This window comes from Crinia signifera, chromosome 5, assembly GCF_055691185.1.
Source record: "Crinia signifera chromosome 5, ASM5569118v1, whole genome shotgun sequence".
Classification (NCBI taxonomy): Eukaryota; Metazoa; Chordata; class Amphibia; order Anura; family Myobatrachidae; genus Crinia; species Crinia signifera.
In genome coordinates this window covers 23,740,045-23,762,375 of record NC_139221.1, presented here as the reverse complement: position 1 = coordinate 23,762,375, position 22,331 = coordinate 23,740,045, and the positions used below count along the sequence as shown (strand labels likewise).

Sequence of the window (22,331 nt, the reverse complement as noted above, 5' to 3'; positions counted from 1 at the left end):
ACCTGACCCCCTCTCCCCTACCCTGTACATAATGCAGTAAGGCTCCAGTCAGACATAATGATTCCGAATGTAATTGCAGCGCAGCTGAGAGAAGACTGTAGGGGCGCAAATTAAGGAAAAAAAAAAAACCTCTTTATTACACAACTGGTTTCTGTTTTTCTGGATCCTATTTTGGTGTTCAAAGATTCACATTCTTGTTATAATTCAGCGAATTATGGATGTGTGAAAAAAAAAAGGCATTTAAAGGGACCCAATCCAGGTATTTTTATATTGTTGTTTTTGTGTAAATGTAAGGTGAATATTAAGGGTTGGATGTAAAAAATAAATGAATTATTCAGTACAGTTCCATTGTTTGATCTTTTGCTCAGAATCCCTGATTGCAGTTCGTGTCCATTTAAGCAATAAACAAGATTTTCTAGACACCTTAGGCATGTTCAGTGTAGGATGAAATGCTGATTTTGTGTCCATCTTGCTAGCAAAATGTAGATGCAATCAAGACAACCGTCTGTTGATTACAAAGAATTATTGTTATGTTTTATATGCAAAAAAATAATGAATTATCATCCCTTGTGTCGTTTAAATGTAATAGCCTCCAAGGTCAGCTGCCGCACGGGATGCCGGACAAACTCGGATGTATTTTTAAAGGAGCAATCATTTACAAGGTATGGTTTTGCCTAGTAAACGTTTGTCTCTTTTAAAAAAAACTCCAAGCTCAGCCGGCATCCTGCACCTGCTGAACTTGGAGGCTGTTACATGTGGCCACATATGTTGCCTGCATGCAGATGACTATATTTGTGATGTGCAAAATCAACTTTTGTGATGTCATGCACCTAAATTTGCAGCATTAAGAATTTTAGCAGAGAAATGTCTATGTAACAGAAGGGCTGGTTATTACGCAGTGGTAGTTACAGTAGACCTTATTTGTGACACTTTACACTTTTGCGCATTCTTCTGGCTCTTTTGTATCTACAGACTACTTGAAATTCCCAGCAGCAGCATTATAATAATAATAATGTAATTTATGTAGCGCTCTTTCTCCAATAGGACTCACTGGATTATTGCATTGTGACAATGGGTGGTCTTATTGTCTTGCACATAAATCAGTACAGTCCACACAGAACCGCTCCACTTCACATCCCATTTATGAAAGCAGTAGTAAAGTATGTACAATCAACAGACAAAAGGAAAAACAATGTGATATTTACAATCAAGAGACGGCACTATCAGGGATTCACCTGTCTGGATTGTTGATCTTGTCTAGCCACACCCCATTCACTAGTGACCTTGACATGACTATATTTATTACGGGGGCTGTAAATGATCCTGTTCCCCTTTCCCACAACTTACTTCCACTGGAATGAGCTATAAGCACCAGGTATTTTCATGTAAATCCCAGCAGCCAGGTAGATGGTCCTTTTACCATCATAGTCCTCTCATTTTTGACATAGTGATTAGACTCATAAATACAAAAACCTAATATATATATATATATATATATATATATATATATATATATAACGGAGGGTTTGTTCGGCACTCTCGGCTAAAGCAGGGACATCCACCGGGGTGCCTTCCTAAGCAATTGGTATAGACAATATTCTCCAAGGCAAAAAGCCCTGGAAAGGAAGAAGCGGCACTCTCCGGATTTGTAAATCAAGCGAATTTTAGTGCATTACAAAAATTTACAACATAATCGTCATAGTCATCAACGTTTCAAGGCTAGTGTGCCTTTTCATCAGGACGAAATAAAGTGCACTAATAGCACTTTATTTCGTCCTGATGAAAAGGCACACTAGCCTTGAAACGTTGACGACTATGACGATTATGTTGTAAATTTTTGTAATGCACTAAAATTCGCTTGATTTACAAATCCGGAGAGTGCCGCTTCTTCCTTTCCAGGGCTTTTTGCCTTGGAGAATATTGTCTATATATATATATATATATATATATATATATATATATATATATATATATATATATATATATATATATTATGTAGTGTTCATTCTAGCATCCGCCATATTTGAAAACCCATGCAGTTCCTCTTCCCTGCCTGGGGTGTCGCTGTCTGCTGTAGTGCTTCTAGCACAGTGTGGTCTGTATATCAGCCCTGGTCGCTGTCACAGCTCGCAAAAACCATTGCATATACCCGATAGCGTGTTTGGCATTGGAACTGCGGCTTCTGTTGTGCAATGCGGGCCTGGAACAAAAATGGAGCGCTTCAGTAAGCATGGCGGCCTATAAATCTCAAGGCTGGGACAGGTTGTGTGTAAAATGTCCAGTGTTATTGTGATCTCCCTTTTTAGGGTTGTTGTGTGGTGTTAGATTGTTCAGTAGGTGTCTTCATTATAGCGGGAAGTTAGCTTGTGATCCATGTATTACCCTCCCTCTTTCCCATTCTGGCTTTGTGAGTGGTTGGAAGGAAAGATTGGCAGCCCGGCAGCCATCTTGTTACACTGATGGTGTGCCCCCATTTTGTGACACCGGGTGTTCTGATCTCTCCCTACTGGGTTCAGCAGCTCTACCTGGCCAGGTGGGATTTGTGTGTGCTATTAGTGTGGAAATCTGAGACTTCTCTCTTGTTGTTATGGCTATTGGCCCATGCAGAACTCATTAAGTCAACTACCTCTTCTGATTGGCTGGCCTTTCTTTCTTCCTCCATCATACTATTGTATTTAATAAAGCGGACTCATTTTCGCTGCACCTCTGTCTTGTTAATTATATTTTTATGATGTATTTGAATTCGGTCTAATGGTTATTTATCATTCACATTTGTCTCACAGCAATGAGGTCATGGGTTCGATTCCACCATGTCCCCTACTGTGCAGAGTTTGTATATTCTCCCCGCGCTTGCGTGGGTTTCCTCCCACAATCCAAAAATATACTGGTAGGTTAATTGGCACCCAACAGAAAATTAACCCTCGAATGTCTGTGTGCGTGTACATGTGGTAGTGAAAATAGATTGTAAGCTCCACTGGGGCCGGGACTAATGTGACTGTTCAGTATCCTCTGTAAAGCGCTGCAGAATATGTGTGCGCTATATAAGAAACTGGTAATAAATAAATAATACACAAATGCCCATGAGGAGAAGCTGTCATCAGTCACTGGGGCATTTAACTTGTCTGTTAAGGCCCATACACACTGGGCGACTTTGAGCTGAAAGTCGCTCAAAACAGCAGGTTTGAGCGGCTTTCAGCTCAAAGCCGCCCAGTGTGTATGGTCCGGCGATGAGCGGTGATCGCTGCTGCACGCTCCCTCAACATCGCTGGGAAAGCTGTTCAGATGAGCGGCTTTCAGGACGGTGCCGGGCAGGGGGAAAGCCGCTCAGTGTGTATGCACTGAGCGGCTTTCCCCGCGGCAATGACAGCCGTTATCGCTGTCCATACACGCTGGGCATAGTCACCCCATGTGTATGGACCTTTAATTCCCATGCTCTATTCCCTTCTTCCACTGTGAGAGGGTTTCCGGCATTGAAAGGATTATTGATCCATGTATAGAAAATGAAGGCTGTGTGGGTGTGAGGGCCCGTCACATACTGCTGCACAGATTTGGATACATAAATAAAAAGGACATTTTTTTTACATTTATTCTTTTATTCTTCCACATTAATCCTGCATTATGTAAAGATTTAATTTAATTTGTTGCTTGCGAGAACATAGGCCCTTATTCTGGTTTACTCGCAAATGGCAAATTCCTTTTCAAAAGACCAAGTGCATTGCAGGTGGGGCAGATGTAACTTGTGCAGAGAGAATTAGATTTTGGTGGGGTTTTATTTCAAAGTGAGATTTACAGATGGATCGCCTCTCAGCCAGCGCTGGGGCTCGCGGAATCGCCCACCGCTGGCGAGCCGGCGCTCTATCTAAGTGGGACGTGCATCCCAGTTTCCTGGCGGCGGGGGACGCGAACCCTGCCCGTCTCCGCTTCAGAGAGACGGGCGGGGAGGTGGGATCGGGCAGTGGGTACCGGCGGCGAAGCGGTGGAGACCAGCGGGGACCTCCGTAGTAACGGGATGCACACGCATCCCCTGCTGGCGGGGGCTGGCGGATGGCAAATCTACGGCCAGCCCCTGCAAGAATGAAGGGCGCTCCATCTGTATATTGCAGTGTAAAAACAAAGCAGCCATCATTTTCTGTGCGCAGAAACAAAAAAACTCCCCCAAATCTAAATCTCTCTGCACATGTTACATCTGCCCCACCTGCAGTGCAGCATGGTTTTGCCCATTTGAGAAGGAATTTGCCTTTGCGAGTGAACCAGAATAAGGGCCATGGTTCCTGGATAAGAGACAAGGAGCACAGGGCAGTGAGATTGTCCTTGTCACATAACTTACTGTATCTGCCAAGTGTCAGTCACAGCTCCGTATCACAGCTGCAGAAGCGCCAGACTCCGTGCTGGAGGAGGGAAGCGACCGCTGCCTTTATTAAAAATGTGTTATTAAATAAAGCACCTACACCCTTATTAATGCTGTTTATAATATGAGGGAATAAGTCGCAAGCATCCGTTTTACATCTGCGTTCTCTATAAATGTCATTAGTCTTAGAAATTTTCACGTTTGTGATGGACTATTTAATAACAGGTTTAGCTGCGGACACAGAGGGAGTTTTTTCTCTCACCTGCACTTTGTTATAGTTTGTATAAATGATGCAGACTTTATATTGTTCTCAGCGCCTATTCCGGAACATCATCCCTTAATGCTTTACCTGCTTACAGCAGAGTTCCCGGTGTTTTCAAATAAAAAAAATGGAACAAAGGGGACGATTTAGACCTCGTAGCGGCCCGAATTAGCCCCCTTCCCCGATGTTTGGGGATTGCGCTTGCACTATTATGCGCGTGTGAAAATCCCGATGATTTCAGCGCCTGCCCCGTATTTGGCGATCAGCGGCGGAAATAAAAGTCAAACTCGTTTTAGACTGAATTTTTTACCGAAGGGGAGAAAAATCATTCGATGTTCAGTGACCATCGAATGATTTCTATCCTCTTCGGCTGCATGCGAGGCGATGTGTTTGAGTACACATCCCCTCGCATGCTAGTGAAAGATTCAGGGGGGGGGGGGGCTGGCTTTCGACATTGCGGCAGGCGGTGCTTACCTGTTTGCGTATACGCAGCCTAGCGGACAGGTCTGAATCGGGCCCTTAACCTTATAAGAGAGTACTCGATTGGCTTATCGTGGACGTAGCTTCCGCCTAAAGTGAAATGAGCTATTCAATTGTTTATCGTGGCGTGCATCTCCCAGCCTTTTGAAAGCCGAGCAGAAATCTGGCCAATGTATGTTTTGGGGTAACCCTTGGGGTGCCTTAACTGCATCGCATCTGGCTTTTGGATGCTTTAGTTCAGAGAAGTCGCCCCTGTATTTCGAATGTTAAATCTGTGATAACTTTTGGATGCCCGCGGCATTCGCACCCAGCGACACGATAAATTGAATAGCTACTACCACTTTTGGATGGGAGCTGTGGCCTCGATAAAATAATTGAGTAATTAAATAAAAAAAAAATGAGTGGAATGATGACTGAAGGTGCCCAGACACGGTGCGATGAACTCAGTAACTTTTTGTTCTAGATCGCATCGCATCGCATCTAGTACAAAAAGCATAGAATGTTCTCCAGCAGCTTGCTTTTTGTACTATGGCCCTCATTCGCGGCTTGCCGAATCCCAGAGGGCACTCCCCCGCCCAATTGCCCCCCACACGGACGATACGTCGCAACCGCTCGTATCCTCTCGCGAAGACACATCCCCTTGCATGTCCCGCTGGCGGAAAAATCAGTCTATGGTCGCGGACCAGCTAATGATTTCTATAGGAGGAGACTGACTTATATTTGCATGGGCCTGCCCGAAAACAGTGCGGGCGGTTGACGTCCTGTGACGTCAGCCGCTCACCCCCGGCCCACCTCCTCACGCCCCCACAATCCCATGGGAACGCCCAGTGTTTTCATGAGGACGCCCACGAAAACAGTGGGCGTTTCCATGGTTGACACCCTGGCCCGCTGCCCCAAGCCACGCACACTGAAAACATTGTTCCCCCGTTCGTACGCGCGGGTTAGCGAATCATTCAGAATGACCCCCTAGATACGATGCGATCTAATACAAAAAGTATGGGCTGCGCAGACTTTCTGTGCTGTGCATTGCTGTGATGTGCACAGGATCGTGCATCGCATTGCACCGGAAAAACGCACCATGGATGGGCACCTTCGGCCATATTTATCAAGCTGAGGGTAAAGTCACCCTGATGTGGCATTGCCCATACTTTTCCTATGGCTGGCTTCCATAGCCTCTCCGCCTTTCCTTGATCCATGCTGGTTTTAACTGGACAGCGAGAGCATGAACACCAGTGTTTCCCAGGACACTATGAAGGTTGACTACTAAATTTATTTTATTTATTTAGTACCAGTTATTTATATAGCGCACACAGATTCTGCAGCGCTTTATAGAGAATATTTGAACATTCCCATCAGTCCCTCCCCCAGTGGAGCTTACAATCTCTGTTCCCTACCACATGTACACACACACACAGACATTCTAGGGTTAATTTTGTTGGAATCCAATTAGCCTACCAGTATATTTTCAGATTGTGGGAGGAAACCGGAGAACCCGGAGTAAACCCACGCAAGTATGTGGAGAATATACAAACTCCGCACAGTTAGAGCCATGGTGGGAATATAACCCATGACCTCAGCGCTGTGAGGCAGTAATGCCAACCATTGGGTTGGGATCATTTGGTCTATTGCATTATGGTAGAAAGTCATTAGGTCGAATCCATTAGGTCGACATGCTAAAAGGTCGACATGATTCTAGGTCGACATGGGAAAAGGTCGACATGATTCTAGGTCGAAAGGTCATTAGTTCGACAAGGTCATTAGTTCGACATTGTCTATGTCGACATTCACATGGTCGACATGGGGTTTTTCACTGTTTTTTTACCTGAATGTCAACACAGTCGACATGGACACAGTTTAAAGTGCACTGCATCCCCTCGCATCGCTCGCTGCGCTCGCTATGCGTCGGGCACGGTGCCTCGCTACGCTCGGCACACTATTTTATTCTCCCACCACGCCCTAGTGGATGGTAGGGCATGAAATACCGCCTGTCGGCACATGTTGGCTCAAAAAACAGTGAAAAACTCCATGTCGACCTTGTGAATGTCGACATAGACAATGTCGAACTAATGACCTTGTCGAACTAATGACCTGTCGAACTAATGACCTTTCGAACTAGAATCATGTCGACCTTTTCCCATGTCGACCTAGAGTCATGTCGACCTTTTAGCATGTCGACCTAATGGATTCGACCTAATGACTTTCTACCATAATGCAGTAGACCAAATGACCGCATCCCCAACCATTACACCATCCGTGCTGCCCCAAAGGACTCACGCTCCTTCCAAATCATTGTATGGATGGTGACCATCAAATAATTTGGCCCCAGCACCCAAAAAAATTGTGGAGCTCTGAGTTTATTATCGAGCGCAGCGCCCTTTCCTCTATTTATAAGTGAAAATAAATAATAAAGAATACTCTTTCATATTCGTTTCTATATGAGAAAGAAATGTCATCCATCCAGTTGGTGTATCTCAGGCACAGTGTGTGTGTGTGTGGTCCACGTTCCGTTATGTAATCCCTGCAGTCACTAATCTGTTGGTATTCTGTTTCTTTATGTTTGTGTTCAGTGTTATACACCCGCGCTCTGCATAACTGGCAGCACACAACCTTAATTATCTTCTGTAGACCTCACTGTCGCCTACCTCACCTAGCCAGCGGCTGCGCATTTCATTATAGAAGGCTTATTTACTAACATGTCATTGAGCGGCAAACTTAGCGACACTTGTTATCATTGTCTGACTTGCACTAGATAAATACAAGCCGTTCTGGTTCATTCATTGAAAGTCTCTGAGTGCAATGTTTAGTGTAGGCGCACTGGCGCCCATAGTATGTGGCGTTCCAAATATTTGCTATGTGCCGCTGCATACTGATCAGCTGGAACACCGCACATTACTTGTGGGTCTACATATTTAGGGGTGATTCAACACCGTTCACTCAGCAGCGGTCATTTGCTCCTGCCCACGCCCTTCCCTCTCCGACCCGTGTGAAGGCCTCGACAGCTGTGATAGTCACCGTACAACAGCCCTGCACATGCGCAAATACACATGCGTAGAGCCGCACCATCGGTCCCCAGTGAGAATACGCTGGGGACCGATCACTATTGAATTGGGCCCTTACTTCCTATTTGTAATGGTTTTCTAGTTAATCGCAACTATAAACTTGCCCTCCCAGATCTCCGTCCACGATATTGGTTCCTTGGTGTCACCTGGGCAGCTACCATTGAGAACAAACGCAAGACTGATCTTATATCATGGGGCTGATTTGTCATCTCTCAACTGTCATTTTTTCAAACATGATGGGAGCTGATTGGTTGGAGCACCATTTATTACACGCAGCGATTTCTAAAACTGGTTGCATAAGATAAAACTCATTGATACATCAGCCCCTGTGATTGTAAGATCAGTAATTCCACTACATGTCGTATATGCTTAATAAAACCACTGCCTCCCAGCCACTTACTGAAATCACCTCTGTACTCTGCTGCGGGATACGATGGGATGTTTAATTCCATTTACCTCTTTTTGGGCTTTTCTTTGTTGCCTCCATGTCTTATTTAGCAGAGCGTGTCTTAGATTGTAGTTTCCCTTCACTGATTTCCACCTAAATATTTAGACAACTGCATAATGTGTTGGGTTTTTTGGGCGTGCTGTTTGTGTTTGTTGCCGTTACAAATGTTGCTTTGTAAATTATGTTAGAATCCCACTTTCAGTCTCTAAAACCTGCGCTCTGAGGCATTTCCATAGATGGACTGAGGAGGTCAGGTGTCGGAACTCCAGGGGTCGGTTTGCGGTTCAGAGGTCGTTTTATATTAGAGTAGTAACATTGGTAAGGATGCCTATAATATACAATATACTGCGGCAGATACGGCATATTTCCACATGAGGATAATGTGGACCAGGTTTTAGATCAGCAGCAGGAAAACTGATGTGATCAGGGTTGGGCTGATTAGCAGCACCTGTGCTTTCCTGATATAAGTGTTTCCAGGGCAGGGGGTCAGTGCTCCTGATGGTGGTACAGCTGCACAGATGATAGGCAAGGGATGTGGGCTATGGTAGGGACCACTGGAACACTGTGAGGAGTTTGTACTATGCAGTGACACCTGTATGCTGCAATGCTGTAACCGTGCTTGCCTATGCTGATTACCTGGTATGCTGTTTACCTGCTACAAAGTAAAGACCAAGACTTCATCTCATCCAGTGTATGTGATTCCTTGTCACAATACACAGAATTTGAGACAATAAAGAAAAGCAGATGTGTTCTATGTATATTCCGGCCCTGCTAGTTCTTATAAATGCCATAAGCCCACCCAGCTTGCGGAATCCGTGCTTCTGGGGAAAGTCTTCTGACAAGACAAATTCTGCCATATGCCTCCTCTGTCAGGCGGCGGTGTACAGCCAGCTGAGATGAAAACGGAGCGCTCCAGTCCTGTCTGAGTCCATAAAAAGCAAAAACCTGTGGAGGTAAATTATCTGGGATCATGACGCGCCTGAGAAAGGGAAATGGCTGAAGCTCCAACTACCATTTCATCATGAGAGGATTTACATCCTGATCACTGGCGTAACTATAGCACCGCAGCCCCCGCCACCGCGGGGGGGGGGGGGGGGGCGCTGTGCATATGGGGGCGCCGGGGGCTGCCGTGCTATAGTTACACCTCCCCCCAATCCCCAACAGGCTTACCTATTTCGCTGGTCCCGGTGGCTCCGTTCTTCTGCTGAGGACCACCACAAAATGGCCGCCCCCATATAGCACACAGTTCTCTGAAACTGTCTGCTGTATGGGGGCGGCCATTTTGTGGTGGTCCTCAGCAGAAGAACGGAGCCGCCGGGACCAGCGCGAAAGGTAAGGCTGCGGGGGATTGAGGGGGGGGGGGGCGTTTGAATGGGCGGCGGGGGCGCCCCCCCCCTAACGGTGGGGGGGCGCCCAAAACGTAGCTACACCGCTGATCCTGATCGGTGTGGCAACCGCTTCAGGTGGGCATGGTGGAAATATGCTGGGATATGGTCGCTCAGCGACATTGTCTGTACGGGGCTTAAGGGTCAGGTGCACTAAGCCTTGGAGAGGGATAAAGTGGAGAGAGACATAAAATATCATCCAATCAGCTCCTGTCATTGGAAATAAAAAAATAAAATACAACTACCTGTATAATTGGACAGTAAAAGCACCAACGCACAAATTGGTGAAAAGAAAACTAAAATCTATATATATATATATTTTTTTTAAATGAAACCCAATTAAAGGGCTTTATTTAACGACGATACTAAATGTTGGTGGCAGATTGTGTATAGTACCACACTGATACAGAATATGCCATTGGTATTTAATTGAGCTTTCTGCTGCTGTGTTGCCGGTTGGCTGCAACGGTCTAATGAGCACTATTTTAGCCGTTACAAAGGTTACGTTTAACATCCTAATGCCTTAATATGAAGCGGCCACGCGTGGCCTTTTTATGCCCATGTAACTCTTTGAAACGGAGACCGCTCCACAGTATTTTTCTGTTATACCTAGGATTTTGTCGCCTTGTTTTCGTTTTATCATCCCCGCCTGTAGAACAGATCGCTGTACCTTATACAGCTTGACCCTGATACTCCAGAGAGGATTAGAGGACACTGAATTGAGAGCTAAAGATAGCCAAGTGCTAAAGATAGCCGCAGGCGTCTATGCTCCAAACAGTATTGCGACAGAAGATATAGAGTTGTCCTACGGGAGCTGCCATACGGTGACTGGTGATCATCTACTTTCTCTCTCAGGTTATGTAAATGAAATCTGTCACTGGGGATAATCTAGTTTCTTTACAGGTCTCAGAATCACCTTCACTGTTACTGGTGAGTGCTAGCTCTTGTGCACACTCTGCGTTCAATAAGAGGGAATTTTTTTTGTATGTTTTGCTCTTGTCTTTTTTTATTTTAGTTTTGTCTCTTGCCGTTAGGTAGATGGTAGTGTCCCAAAAAAAAACTATAGATAGATTTATATTTTTAATCATTTCCTCAAAAGAAGAATCTATGAAAGTATTTATTTTATACCATACCTCGGCCTTTCCCTAAAACTCTATGTAATAAATTTGACCGTCTACTGTCTAATTACCTTTGGGGTGGGGCAAGGCTGAAAATAGCCAGGTCAACCAGCAGCTAAAACTGCTGGTGGAGTAGCGTACCCCGACTTGAAGAAATACCACTCGGCTTGTATACTAAGTCAGGCCAGAGACTGGTTCACTCAAGATACACCTAGACCCTGGGTACCCATAGAGCAAAATGTCGTTCTTCCCTTCTCCCTACCTGATTTGCTGTGGTTGCCCATTTCTTTGGCTGCTGTTGGGGTTGATGACTGTAAGACGACTTAAAGGACTTTAGCTTCTTGGCATAGTCTGATTATATCTATTCCCAGTGTGGCTTTGCCCTCCCCGCAGTTATCTCTTCGAGCTATAGCCCTTACGATTCAAGACTTAGAGTTATCTTCATGGCGTGACCTAGGCATTCAAGATGTCCTTTGAGAGGATAATTTGAGATCTCCCGCCATTTGAGATCTCGGCACTGGCTTCATAGATACCTTCCTAAATCTCCCACCCAAGTTGGTCTCCCTAAAATATTGACGTTTCTTCTCACGTCCCAATCCACTAGAGGTGGTGTCTCTAGGTGGTACCAGCACCTACATAGGGAAACTCAAAAAGGGAGGTTCCCTGCACAGGCCAGATGGGAAAAACATTCCTAATACATTTAATGACGCAATTTGAAAAGACATCTTTCGTGTTTTAGGATCTCCAAATGTATAAATCATTCAGAAATGTATTACAAGCTGGTTCACACCCTGGCGCATCTACATAAAATATGGCCCAACAGCTCTTCTAACTGTTGGAGGAACTGCGCGATGGTGGGAGATATCCTACATATATTTTGGTTGATTCAATCTTTTTTTGTCGGGATGTATTCCTTCTCATATCTAAAGTATTGGAAGTGTATATTTCAATGGATCCCCTATTAGCCCTAGTTCACTATTTTCCCAGTGAGCTGACTGGAGGTGACAAATACCTTCTTGAACATATCCTAATAGCTACCAAAGCTTCCATTGCCCAAATGTGGAAGTCAGCCGCAGTTCCCAAAATGGTGATTGAAAATAAGGTTCATAAACAGTTTATTTTTGAAAGAGCAGAATGTGGCATGTTATTTTTATTCATGTGCTTATAGCACATGAATATATATTTAATTTAAAAAATATATTTTTAAAATTTTTTTTTTTTTACACAGAGCAGCCAGCAGGGGGCCGGAGCTCTCGAGCCGCTCATTAGATATTCATATATTCACTGCACCTGATCATTACATATGCACGATCGGGTGCAGTGAATACTGGGTCCCCCGCTGGCTATAGGGGGGGGGGGCAGCTTGTGCTGCCTGGGTCCCGGGGAGCCCACCTCCCCTCCACATATGTTCTGGGGCAGCCAGGGAGACTTTAATCTCCCTGGCTGCCACCATCCCCCGGCTCCCTGCCAGCTCCCTGCCGCGGACGCTCGTCCGCTGCAGGGGTTAAGACTCGCCGCGAGTGGCGGCGAGTCTTAACCACATTGAATAGTGGGAGCAGGAGTGGCAGCGAGCCCTCCGGAACAGGGCGAGTGCATGGCGAGAGAAAAAATCTCTCGCCATGCACGGAGAATTATTCTTGTTGAATACAGCCCTAAGAGTGAACCAGAATAAGGCCCACTATTAGCTGGCTATACCAGTCCCACATGGTGCATTAGGCGTATCCTAGTGGCGGTTATGGGTTGTTTTACCCTTTAGTTATGTTTTTACTTTGTTGTGAAATGTTGTTGTGCTTTTGCCTGTCCAGAATGTTCCTGTACATAAAATAGGTGTTTTACAATTGATGGATTTATCTGCTTACAGACATTTTATGAATAAGCACCAGAAGCCAGTGCTAACGGGCCAGCGGTTTAAAACCAGAAAGAGGGGTAAGTTTGCAGCACTGGTTAGCTAATAGGATTATACATGTCCCATTACATTTCATGTTCTATCCCGTGTGAAGCCCTAAAGGTGGCCATACACTAGGGCAGGCATGTCCAAACTGCGGCCCTCCAGCTGTTGTGAAACTACACATCCCAGCATGCTTTGCCATAGTTTTAGCATTTCCTAATAGCAAGGCATGATAGGACTTGTAGTTTCACAACAGCTGGAGGGCCTAAGTTTGGACATGCCTGCACTAGGGTGACCGCTCCGTGGGAAGAAGTCACTTGCAATCCCCCTTGTTCCGCCCTGGAACCTCTCCAGTTCTTATTATGTAACATTATAGTGTCCTCCACATTGCAATGAGCAGATTCGATTGTGCCATATTACAGTGGCCTCCAGTTCATATTGTATCATATTACAGTGGCCTCCAGTTCATATTGTATCATATTACAGTGGCTTCCAGTTCATATTGTATCATATTACAGTGGCTTCCAGTTCATATTGTATCATATTACAGTGGCCTCCAGTTCATATTGTATCATATTACAGTGGCCTCCAGTTCATATTGTATCATATTACAGTGGCCTCCAGTTCATATTGTATCATATTACAGTGGCATCCAGTTCATATTGTGCCATATAACAGTTACCTCCAGACCAGGTGATAAGAAGATAGCTGGCTTTCTGTCTGATCATCAGCCCTTCGCCCGCTTCTATGGGCTGCAACCAATATCATCCTCTTCATCATTGATGCCCATATTTGAGTGACAGCTATTCTAATCCCGACTGTTTTTTTTTATTGTTTTCCTACCAGTCTCCTTCATAATTATCTTGAGAAATGATCTTCATAAATGTCCCCGAGCGCATCTCTTGATCAGTGTAAATGTTTCATGACAAGAGAGAATTCCATCAATTGAAACATTCTTCTTGTATTACTACAGATAACTGGGGGACGACGCGCTTTGTTCTGTGATAATTGCTTTTCTCTGTCCCGTTCTCTCTGCTTACTTCCGCCGTAGACAGTTGCTGAATAAATAAGTGATCACGTTCTCTGCTTCTTTAGATGAGAAAGAGAAGTTTGAACCTACAGTATTTCGGGATACCATCATCCAGGGTCTTAATGAGGCAGGAAACGATTTGGAAGCAGTAGCAAAGTTCCTCGACACGACCGGCTCGCGCCTGGATTACCGCCGCTATGCTGACACGCTGTTTGACATTCTCATAGCTGGGAGCATGCTAGGTAAGTCCGTAGTATAAGTCTCCTGGAAATGGTTTACTGGCCCAATGTCTGTCACTCCCAGAGGCGGATTAAGCACGGGGCGACGGAGGGGGTCGCCCAGGAGCCCTCACACATAAGGGGCCCCCACACTGGCACTGCTGCCAATGTGGGGTTCCTGTCACCCCGGGCAGCGGGGTCAGGTGGCGTAGTGCAAGAGGGCAGGGGGTCCCTGCAGCGGGCTGGGCATTCAGCGCCGGGGATGGGAAGTCAGCTGCCGGGTCCCTGCGGCGGATGTGGACTAGTAGCCAATACCGCTACTAGTTCCCATCTGCTGCAGGGACCCCGCTACTGACTTCTCATATACTGCAGGGACCCCGGCGCTGACTGCCCAGACCGCTGCAGGGTCCCCTGCCCACCTGCGCTGCCCAGGAACCAGCCTCCCCGGGGCCCCCACAGACCTTAATCCGCCCCTGGTCACACCTATAATAACCAAGAGCCCCACAATTAAAAAGCAAGTTCCATAGTGATGAGGGATCACAACTATGGTCCTCAAGACAGGCCAGGATTTAAGTATAGCCATATTTGAGCACCGGTGATTTCATTAGTACTATAGTTATTCTGATCTAATCATCTGTACTGAAGCCTGGATACCATTAAAACCTGCGCTGTCAGTGTGCCTTGAGGAGCGAGGTTGGGAATCTCTGCTGCAGCCTGTTCTCGTGCGTCACACTGTGAGAGAGTGGGAGATCTCTTGTCAGTTTTATATGTGATGCAGCTGAGTGATAACAGTTGGAGAAGGAAGTGAAGATCAGGTTCCCGGCTGCTATTGCAGTTATGTGTGACATACCCCAGTCGTGTTCCTGTGCGGAGATTTTATTTAATTACTATCAGTTCTTTATATAAGAACCATGTGCACTGCAGGTGGGGCAGATGTAACTTGTGCAGAGAGAATTAGATTTGGGTGGGGTTTTACGTCAAAGTGAGATCTATATTGCAGTGTAAAAATAAAGCAGTCCGTATTTTCCCTGCACAAAAACAAAATAACTCACCCAAATCTAATTCTCTCTGCACATTTTGCATCTGTCCCACCTGCAGTGCACATGGGCCCTTATTCTGATTGACGCGGACTTTACCGCATACTTTCGGATCGCGTGTTTACGGCGTCTGCGCATGCGTGGAGAACGCAACGCGCATGTGCCACGCCTTGACTCGGTACCAGTTCGGCCAGATCCCGTCCAGAACTGTTCACCGCTATCATTCGGGAAATAGGGGCGTATTATGGGCGTCATGCGGAATGACACATGGGCGTAGTTTCAAAGTGGGCCAAACGGGGCGGAAACATGGGCGGACACGGGGGAGTACACTTATGTTGGGGGGCGTACATTCGGAAACCACTCCGAATGCACGCGATCAAAAAGGGCAGAAATGTGCGGTGTCCACAAGTGTACTATTGCTTTGCGGACACCACTCGTTCATGCGCTAGGCGAACGTACGCCTAATGACTACAACCATTAACACCTGAACCCAATAGAATCTACTCCTTTACTCATTACTCACTAATAGGACGCTTGTCAGTGCTTTAATTGAAACCATTGCACTTCAATTGCTGTAAGGGGTAATGTGTGCAATGCATGTGTTAGGCATGCTTGTAAGGATATATTGGCATCTAATTGATTCCAATTCAAAATAAGAAGTTTTTTATGAGGATAGGTAATTGAATAAGTGGGTCATGTGATGTATAGCAGAAGATACTTCATAGTGGGTTGTTTGGCGTAAATACTCCGCTTACGTGCGGTAGCACCGCTTGGCTCCCGTTCGGATGCGGTATTCCCGAGCATACTCTGTAATACTCTGTAATACCGTGCCGAATCGGAGTGTTTCTCCCGCACACGCATGCTTTGTATGTCGTCCGTAAACACGCCCTGTTCTTAAAGAGTGAGTCCGTCCGAATGCGGAGGACACGTGGGCGTTTCTACGGACGATGGCCGCACGCGGCAAAACACCGTGGCGTGCGGACCGCACCGTAAGAATGCGGGAATATCCGCACCGATCAGAATAAGGGCCATGGTTTTGTCCATCTAAGAAGGATTTTGGCAGAAAGAGTGAACCAAAATAACCCAATAAAAACCATATATAAGAGCCTATATTTACTGATTTAATTGGGGGGGGGGGGGGGGAGGGAGACGCGACCCAATGTGAGCAACTGCAGTCTATACTTGTATTAGATCTGCAGTTCTGCGGACATTGCGGGAATTGGAAGATAAAGAAGGTTTGTGCTAGAGTGTGATCCAATTATTACCCCAGTTACAGACACATGAAGCTGCAAAATATTGTTGTGAAACACTTTGGTAGAGGACAGCGCTTGAGGGTGGTAATAATGTGATGTGCCGGCTCCAGGCGGCACCGAGTAGTGAGGATGGCATGTCTGGTGTTCTGCAGATTCCCCCCAGTGCTCGCTAGCTGATAGATTTGTTTGCTCGCTGCAAGCTGGGTAATCAGTCATCGCTCCATCATAGGGGAAATTGTTCTTTTAAATTAACTTTGCTGTTGTGACTCTGTGTTGGCAGAATCCCTGATTTATGAAAGCAGATGACTTCTTGTTATGTCAGGTTAGTTATAAATCAGTCCGAGCTCAGGTTCAGTTGTGTGTGTGTTGGGGGGGGGGGGGGGGGGGGGGCAGGGATCATCTACATGTAAAGCCATGTTAATCCCCCTTGTATGTTTTTTGGACTGCCTTCTTTCATGCTAGCGTTCAGTATGACTGTGTATGCGTGTAGCTAATACATGTTATACCTTGATACTCAGCATTACAATTCGCACATGTGTCACCAGTTGTGTCCGCGCAGAGCTGTGGTTGAGATTTCAGACGCACCCAGAAATGCAGTGAAAATGTACCAGGTGTTCCTGGGCAGTGACGGGAACTTGCCTGTGTATGTGCACTGAGATGGACTGTCTCATGGACGTACTACGGGGGTGTCGCCGTTGCAACAGTGAAAGACCCCCCATGACATACAGAGGCAATTCACTGCTCATGTAGGCCATATTTGGTCGGGACTTCGAATAAAATAAATTGATCGTTGTTAATTGATTTTCTTTAGTCGCTGATAATATAACGCTGTTCATTATACTGCTCACAGCCCCGGGCGGCACGCGCATTGATGATGGAGACAAAACCAAGGTGACCAATCACTGTGTCTTTGGAGCAGATGAGGACTATGAGACGATGCGTAATTATGCCCAGGTAAGTAGCGCTGGGCGCAGGGGGATGTGGTTTCTTGTACTCACTTTGTGAATGAAATGACGGTGAATGTAAAATACACGCAGCAGTACTTTACTTGCATAACTGTGTTCAGAATTAACCAATCACACGCGAATCCATGTTCAAAGGTAATTTGCATACATCTGCCAGCAGTTAGGGAAGCCGGTCTGCAAAGTGTAACACACTCGCCATCGATAAGCACCGCATTGCTCTGGACTCAGCGGCTGCAATGAATACAGGCGTATCGGGCCTGGAGCATACGTCACACACTGTCCCCTAAACTGCTTCCGCACCCCTGCGTTTCCCCAGGCCTAGCATTTTTTCCTGGCTTGTCTGCGTTTTTCTAAGCACTCCTACTAAAAAGCGGGTTATCACCCCCAGACTCCTAATTCCTGTCCGTCACCTTGCGAACGGCTAGCGAAGGGAAAAAGTAGCAGGAGTTGTCACTGACCAGCGTCACGCACGAGCATCGCAGCCCAGATGCACGGGCAGTGTATCGATCATTGGCCGCTGTGTGAATTCGCACAGCAGCGATTAGGTGTGAATTAGGCCCTTGGTTGCATTCTGTTGGGGTAGCCAGAGCCATCCAAAGCGTTCTATTATAGATGAGCGTTTCAGATTTCATACTTTGAAAGTGACGACATACAAGGAAATGAGCAGCGCTCTAATAATGTGTGCCTTTCTGAGCGATTTTCCCAGGGGTGGACGACTTTCTATAGCAGGACGCTATGGAAAGCCGTCCACCCTGCCGCTCATCTGCAGGTAATACCAGCAGATGAGCGACAGATGACCGGCCATGATGCAGGAGCTCAAAATCGCCCAGTGTGTACGGGCCTTAAGAGGTGCAAGTGTTTTCCTGGAAGACCAAGGTAGAGGACATTGCAGTAGTCTGGGAGTGATGATACAAATGCACGTATGACTGTAGGCAGATGTCCAGTAAAGTTAAGACCCCTCCGCGTCTGTGGCCGGGACCTAGTATGTGTCCCGACGCTCCTCCTGGCTCATTATGGAAAATGTCCCTCAAAAAATGGCTGCCCCGAACAGCAGACTGTTTTTAAGGATGCTAGAGGAGGCCACCGCCGCCACCTCCTCTAGCATCCTCAAAAAATGTCCGCTGTAAGGGGATAAGGCAGGTCCCGGCAGGCTACAGCCTAACAATAGCCCATGCAGACCCCCTGCGCCCACACTTACTCAGTGTCTCCCCCCCACCGCTATTGTTACGCCACTGGGAGGCCTGTCACTCCGCATGCACTACCATACATGGGCTCTTGGTTATATTTGGAACTGATCTCGCTCCTGCTCTTCCCAGTGATGTCACACCATGTACACAATGTCACCTCAAATACAAACCAATTATTTTTGTTTCTGTACTATTGACCAGTAGGCACAACACACAAAGGGGTTTATTTACTAAGCTGGGAGTATTGCTATGGGCAACCAATCAGAATTTACTTCTTATTTAGTTAGCACCTTCTAGAAGATAATATATAGTATCGATTGGTTGCCCGTAGCAACATCCCATCTACAATACAATTATATCCTAGTAATAGAGCCTTCGTATTACCCAGGTGTCTTTGCTACTGTTCTTCTAGGTCTTCAGCAAGCTGATCCGAAGATATAAATATCTGGAAAAAGCCTTTGAAGAAGAAATCAAGAAGGTGAGAAGCTTTCACGGAGATAATAATGTGTGAGGTCACATACACCGTAGGATCTCCACCCCAACCTGAAACTGCACATCAAAGCACCCCCAGTCCCCAAGCGCCCCTATCCAAAATGGCCGACCCCCAGATGCTGAGCGGCAGGAAACGGTCTCAGCTCTGCTGTCTAATGAGAGCCAGAAGCTCCCGCGTCCCTCCCAATGGCATTCAGCAGGGATACGGTCGTATTGTCAACCAAACTTAGGTCAACAGTCATTAGGTCGACACAGTTGGGTCGACAGGTGTGTAGGTCAACATAGGTGAAGGTCGACAGGTGGGAAGGTCGACATGCGTTTAGGTCAACATAGCATTAGGTCGACAGGTAGGAAGGTTGACATGGTTTTCTTTACTGTTTTTTGAGCCAACATGTGCCGACAGGCGGTATGTCATGCCCTACCATCCACTAGGGCGTGGTGGGAGAATAAAATAGTGTGCCCGAAGCATGGCGAGCAAAGCGAGCGATGCGAGGGGCTGCGGTTGACTTCCAACTGTGTCCATGTCGACTGTGTCGACATCCGGGTAAATAAAAAAACATTCGGTAAATAAAAAAAAACATGTCGACCTGTAGACCATGTCAACCTAATGCTATGTCGACCTAAACCCTTGTCGACCTTGTCCCTTGTCGACCTTGCCACCTGTCGACCCAACGGTGTCGACCTAATGACTGTCGATCCTAACTGTGGTTGACAATACAATCCACACCCCATTCAGCAAAAGGTGTAAAAATGACGGATTTCCAAAATATCCAGGGGAGAATTGTGCGTTACAGAGACAGTGGTGGGGTTTGTATGTGACACATGCAAGGGTCCTGGGTACCAGATAGCCGAAATCCTCCAATCAGATAATCAGGGTGTGGGAGGTGTGTTACCACTTAATGTATGATTGGTGTCGCTGGAATTTAAAGATGGTGGTTATTGGGGAAATGTCCCATATGGCGTTTACACCGCTTTTAAGTTGGGTAGGGTTTTTTTTGTTTCTAATAACCAATAAAGTGATCGTTATTTACCAAAATGTACCCGTCAACCACCATTATAAGATATTACAATAAATTGAATACAAACATTTTTGAAAAAATATTACAATACTACTATATTGGTGTACATAGAAATTCATTTTGCACCAAGGGAGTGAATATACCAAACAGTACCAATTTTTGAAGGCACATACGGTATTCCCTTAGGATGCAGGGAAAGGGGGAGAGCAGAGGGTGGTGGCTGTGTCAATAAAGGTAGAGATCTTGTCCCAGTATTTTATTTGCCCCGTAATGTTGGAAAGTACAAGGAAACCCACATCTGGTATTATCTACGTTGTCACTGCTGATGTGATTTATGTGTTGTTCCCATACAGCTCCTGCTATTCCTTAAGGCCTTTTCTGAAGCTGAACAAACCAAGTTAGCCGTTCTGACCGGAATATTACTAGCTAGCGGGACTCTGCCAGCTTCCATACTAACCAGCCTGTTCACTGAAAACATAGTGAAAGAAGGTACAATAAGTATTATATTAGTGCATGGAAAGTTTATTTAATGGGAATATACAGTATATCCATTTAAACTAAGCGTCACAGTTTTCTATCTTTGTTCATGGTGCCAGGAAATACTTAGAATCTCCCGTAATTCCACGCACTGTTCAGGAGGCCCCCAGTCTAGAATCCTTCAAAAATCAAGACTTTTCTGTTTACTCAAGCATTTCCGTAATTCCCTTAAGTGTCGTTTATGTAAAGCTTCTCTGTACTTCATTGTTCCTGTACTGTATTACATTCATTCTACGGGCAGTATTCAATGTGAATACCGGTGACGTGCAGCGAATCCTGTTTAGGATTCGCTGCACATTCGCCACAGCTTGCTGCGTTCCGGAGCCTCGCCGGCTCCGGTATTCAACGAGTTAGGGGCTCGCTGCCCCTGACTGGCGAATTTGAGCTCCTGCGGCGAACGCTGCATGGAGCCTGAGGACGGTGGCAGGCAGGGAGATGGAAGTCTCCCTGCCTGCCCCAGAACGTTTGTGGGGTGGAGGTGGGCTCCCCGGGTGCCAGGCAGCACAGGCTGCCCCCCGAGGGTGCCAGCAGGGGACCGGGTATATTCACTACACCCGATCATACATATGTAATGATCGGGTGAAGTGAATATATGAATATCTAATGAGCGGCTCGGCTCCGGCCCCCTGCTGGCTGGTCTGTGTAAAAATATGTATATATATATTTTTTTTTATTAAATATATATTCATGTGCTTACATAGCATGCCCCTCCTCAGAATAAAATTCCAGATTTTTTGACACCAATTGTAAAAAACAAAACACTTTATTTTAAAAGTTCACATTCCACTTCACCATAAAAAGATAGCGATTGCTACTCGGTGAATCATGGCGAAAAAAACCTTGAAATGTATTCGCCATCTGGTCATTGAATAGGGTGATTCACCGTTTTAGTCAGAAATTCGCCTTACAGCACAAAATCGCCATAAAACCATGGCGAATCAGCCTCATTGAATACCGTCCTATCTGTTAAGTGCCTTAAGTCCTATTGGAAAAAAGAGTGCTATAAAATTATTATTATATAAAATAAATTATACATTTTTTCTAGTTCACAGATGCTAAAATATGGCTACCCCGTGTGAAATGGGCAAAATTGGGGTGTTCCAAAACTTTTGACACCGTAGTAGCCAGAAATTAATTATAGTCTACACTCAGATCAGTGGTTTACTCCATGCTGTAATTCACATGTCTGATTTTCAGGTATTTCTGCGTCCTTCGCCGTAAAACTCTTCAAGGCATGGATGGCGGAGAAGGATGACAACGCTGTTACGTCGTCTTTAAGAAAAGCTAATCTGGACAAGAGATTACTGGTCAGCATATCTTTGTCATATCACTATATTATACTGTATTACAGTTATCCTACAAGCTACTTATTTGTTATATTAAGCATTTCAGAATACTGTTATGGCCGACATAAAATCTAGAGCGTTGTTGGTGGGAAGGTCGCAATGACCAGAGATCAGGGTTGACCCAAAAATAATATAAAACCGGTTATACGGTAAGCACTAAATCTATGTTTAACTACGAAATGCGTTGGTGGAGGAAGTGTTGTTCTGGAGGTACTTCCATGCCGCACCACTTCGGGAAAAGGTATGACCCTAATATATT

General features: G+C 45.8%; 1 protein-coding gene across 1 annotated transcript in view; it reads left to right on the top strand.

Annotated features, from left to right (window-relative positions):
- The window catches only part of BZW2 (basic leucine zipper and W2 domains 2), a 61,614-nt gene that overhangs the window by 20,473 nt on the left and 18,810 nt on the right, over window positions 1-22,331 (top strand). Inside the window, exons 2-7 of the mRNA XM_083186778.1 lie at window positions 12,962-13,026; window positions 14,084-14,260; window positions 17,377-17,480; window positions 19,091-19,156; window positions 20,543-20,678; window positions 21,924-22,033. Coding sequence (XP_083042904.1) covers window positions 12,969-13,026; window positions 14,084-14,260; window positions 17,377-17,480; window positions 19,091-19,156; window positions 20,543-20,678; window positions 21,924-22,033 — 651 coding nt within the window. The 5' untranslated portion in view covers window positions 12,962-12,968. The remainder of the gene's footprint in view (window positions 1-12,961; window positions 13,027-14,083; window positions 14,261-17,376; window positions 17,481-19,090; window positions 19,157-20,542; window positions 20,679-21,923; window positions 22,034-22,331) is intronic.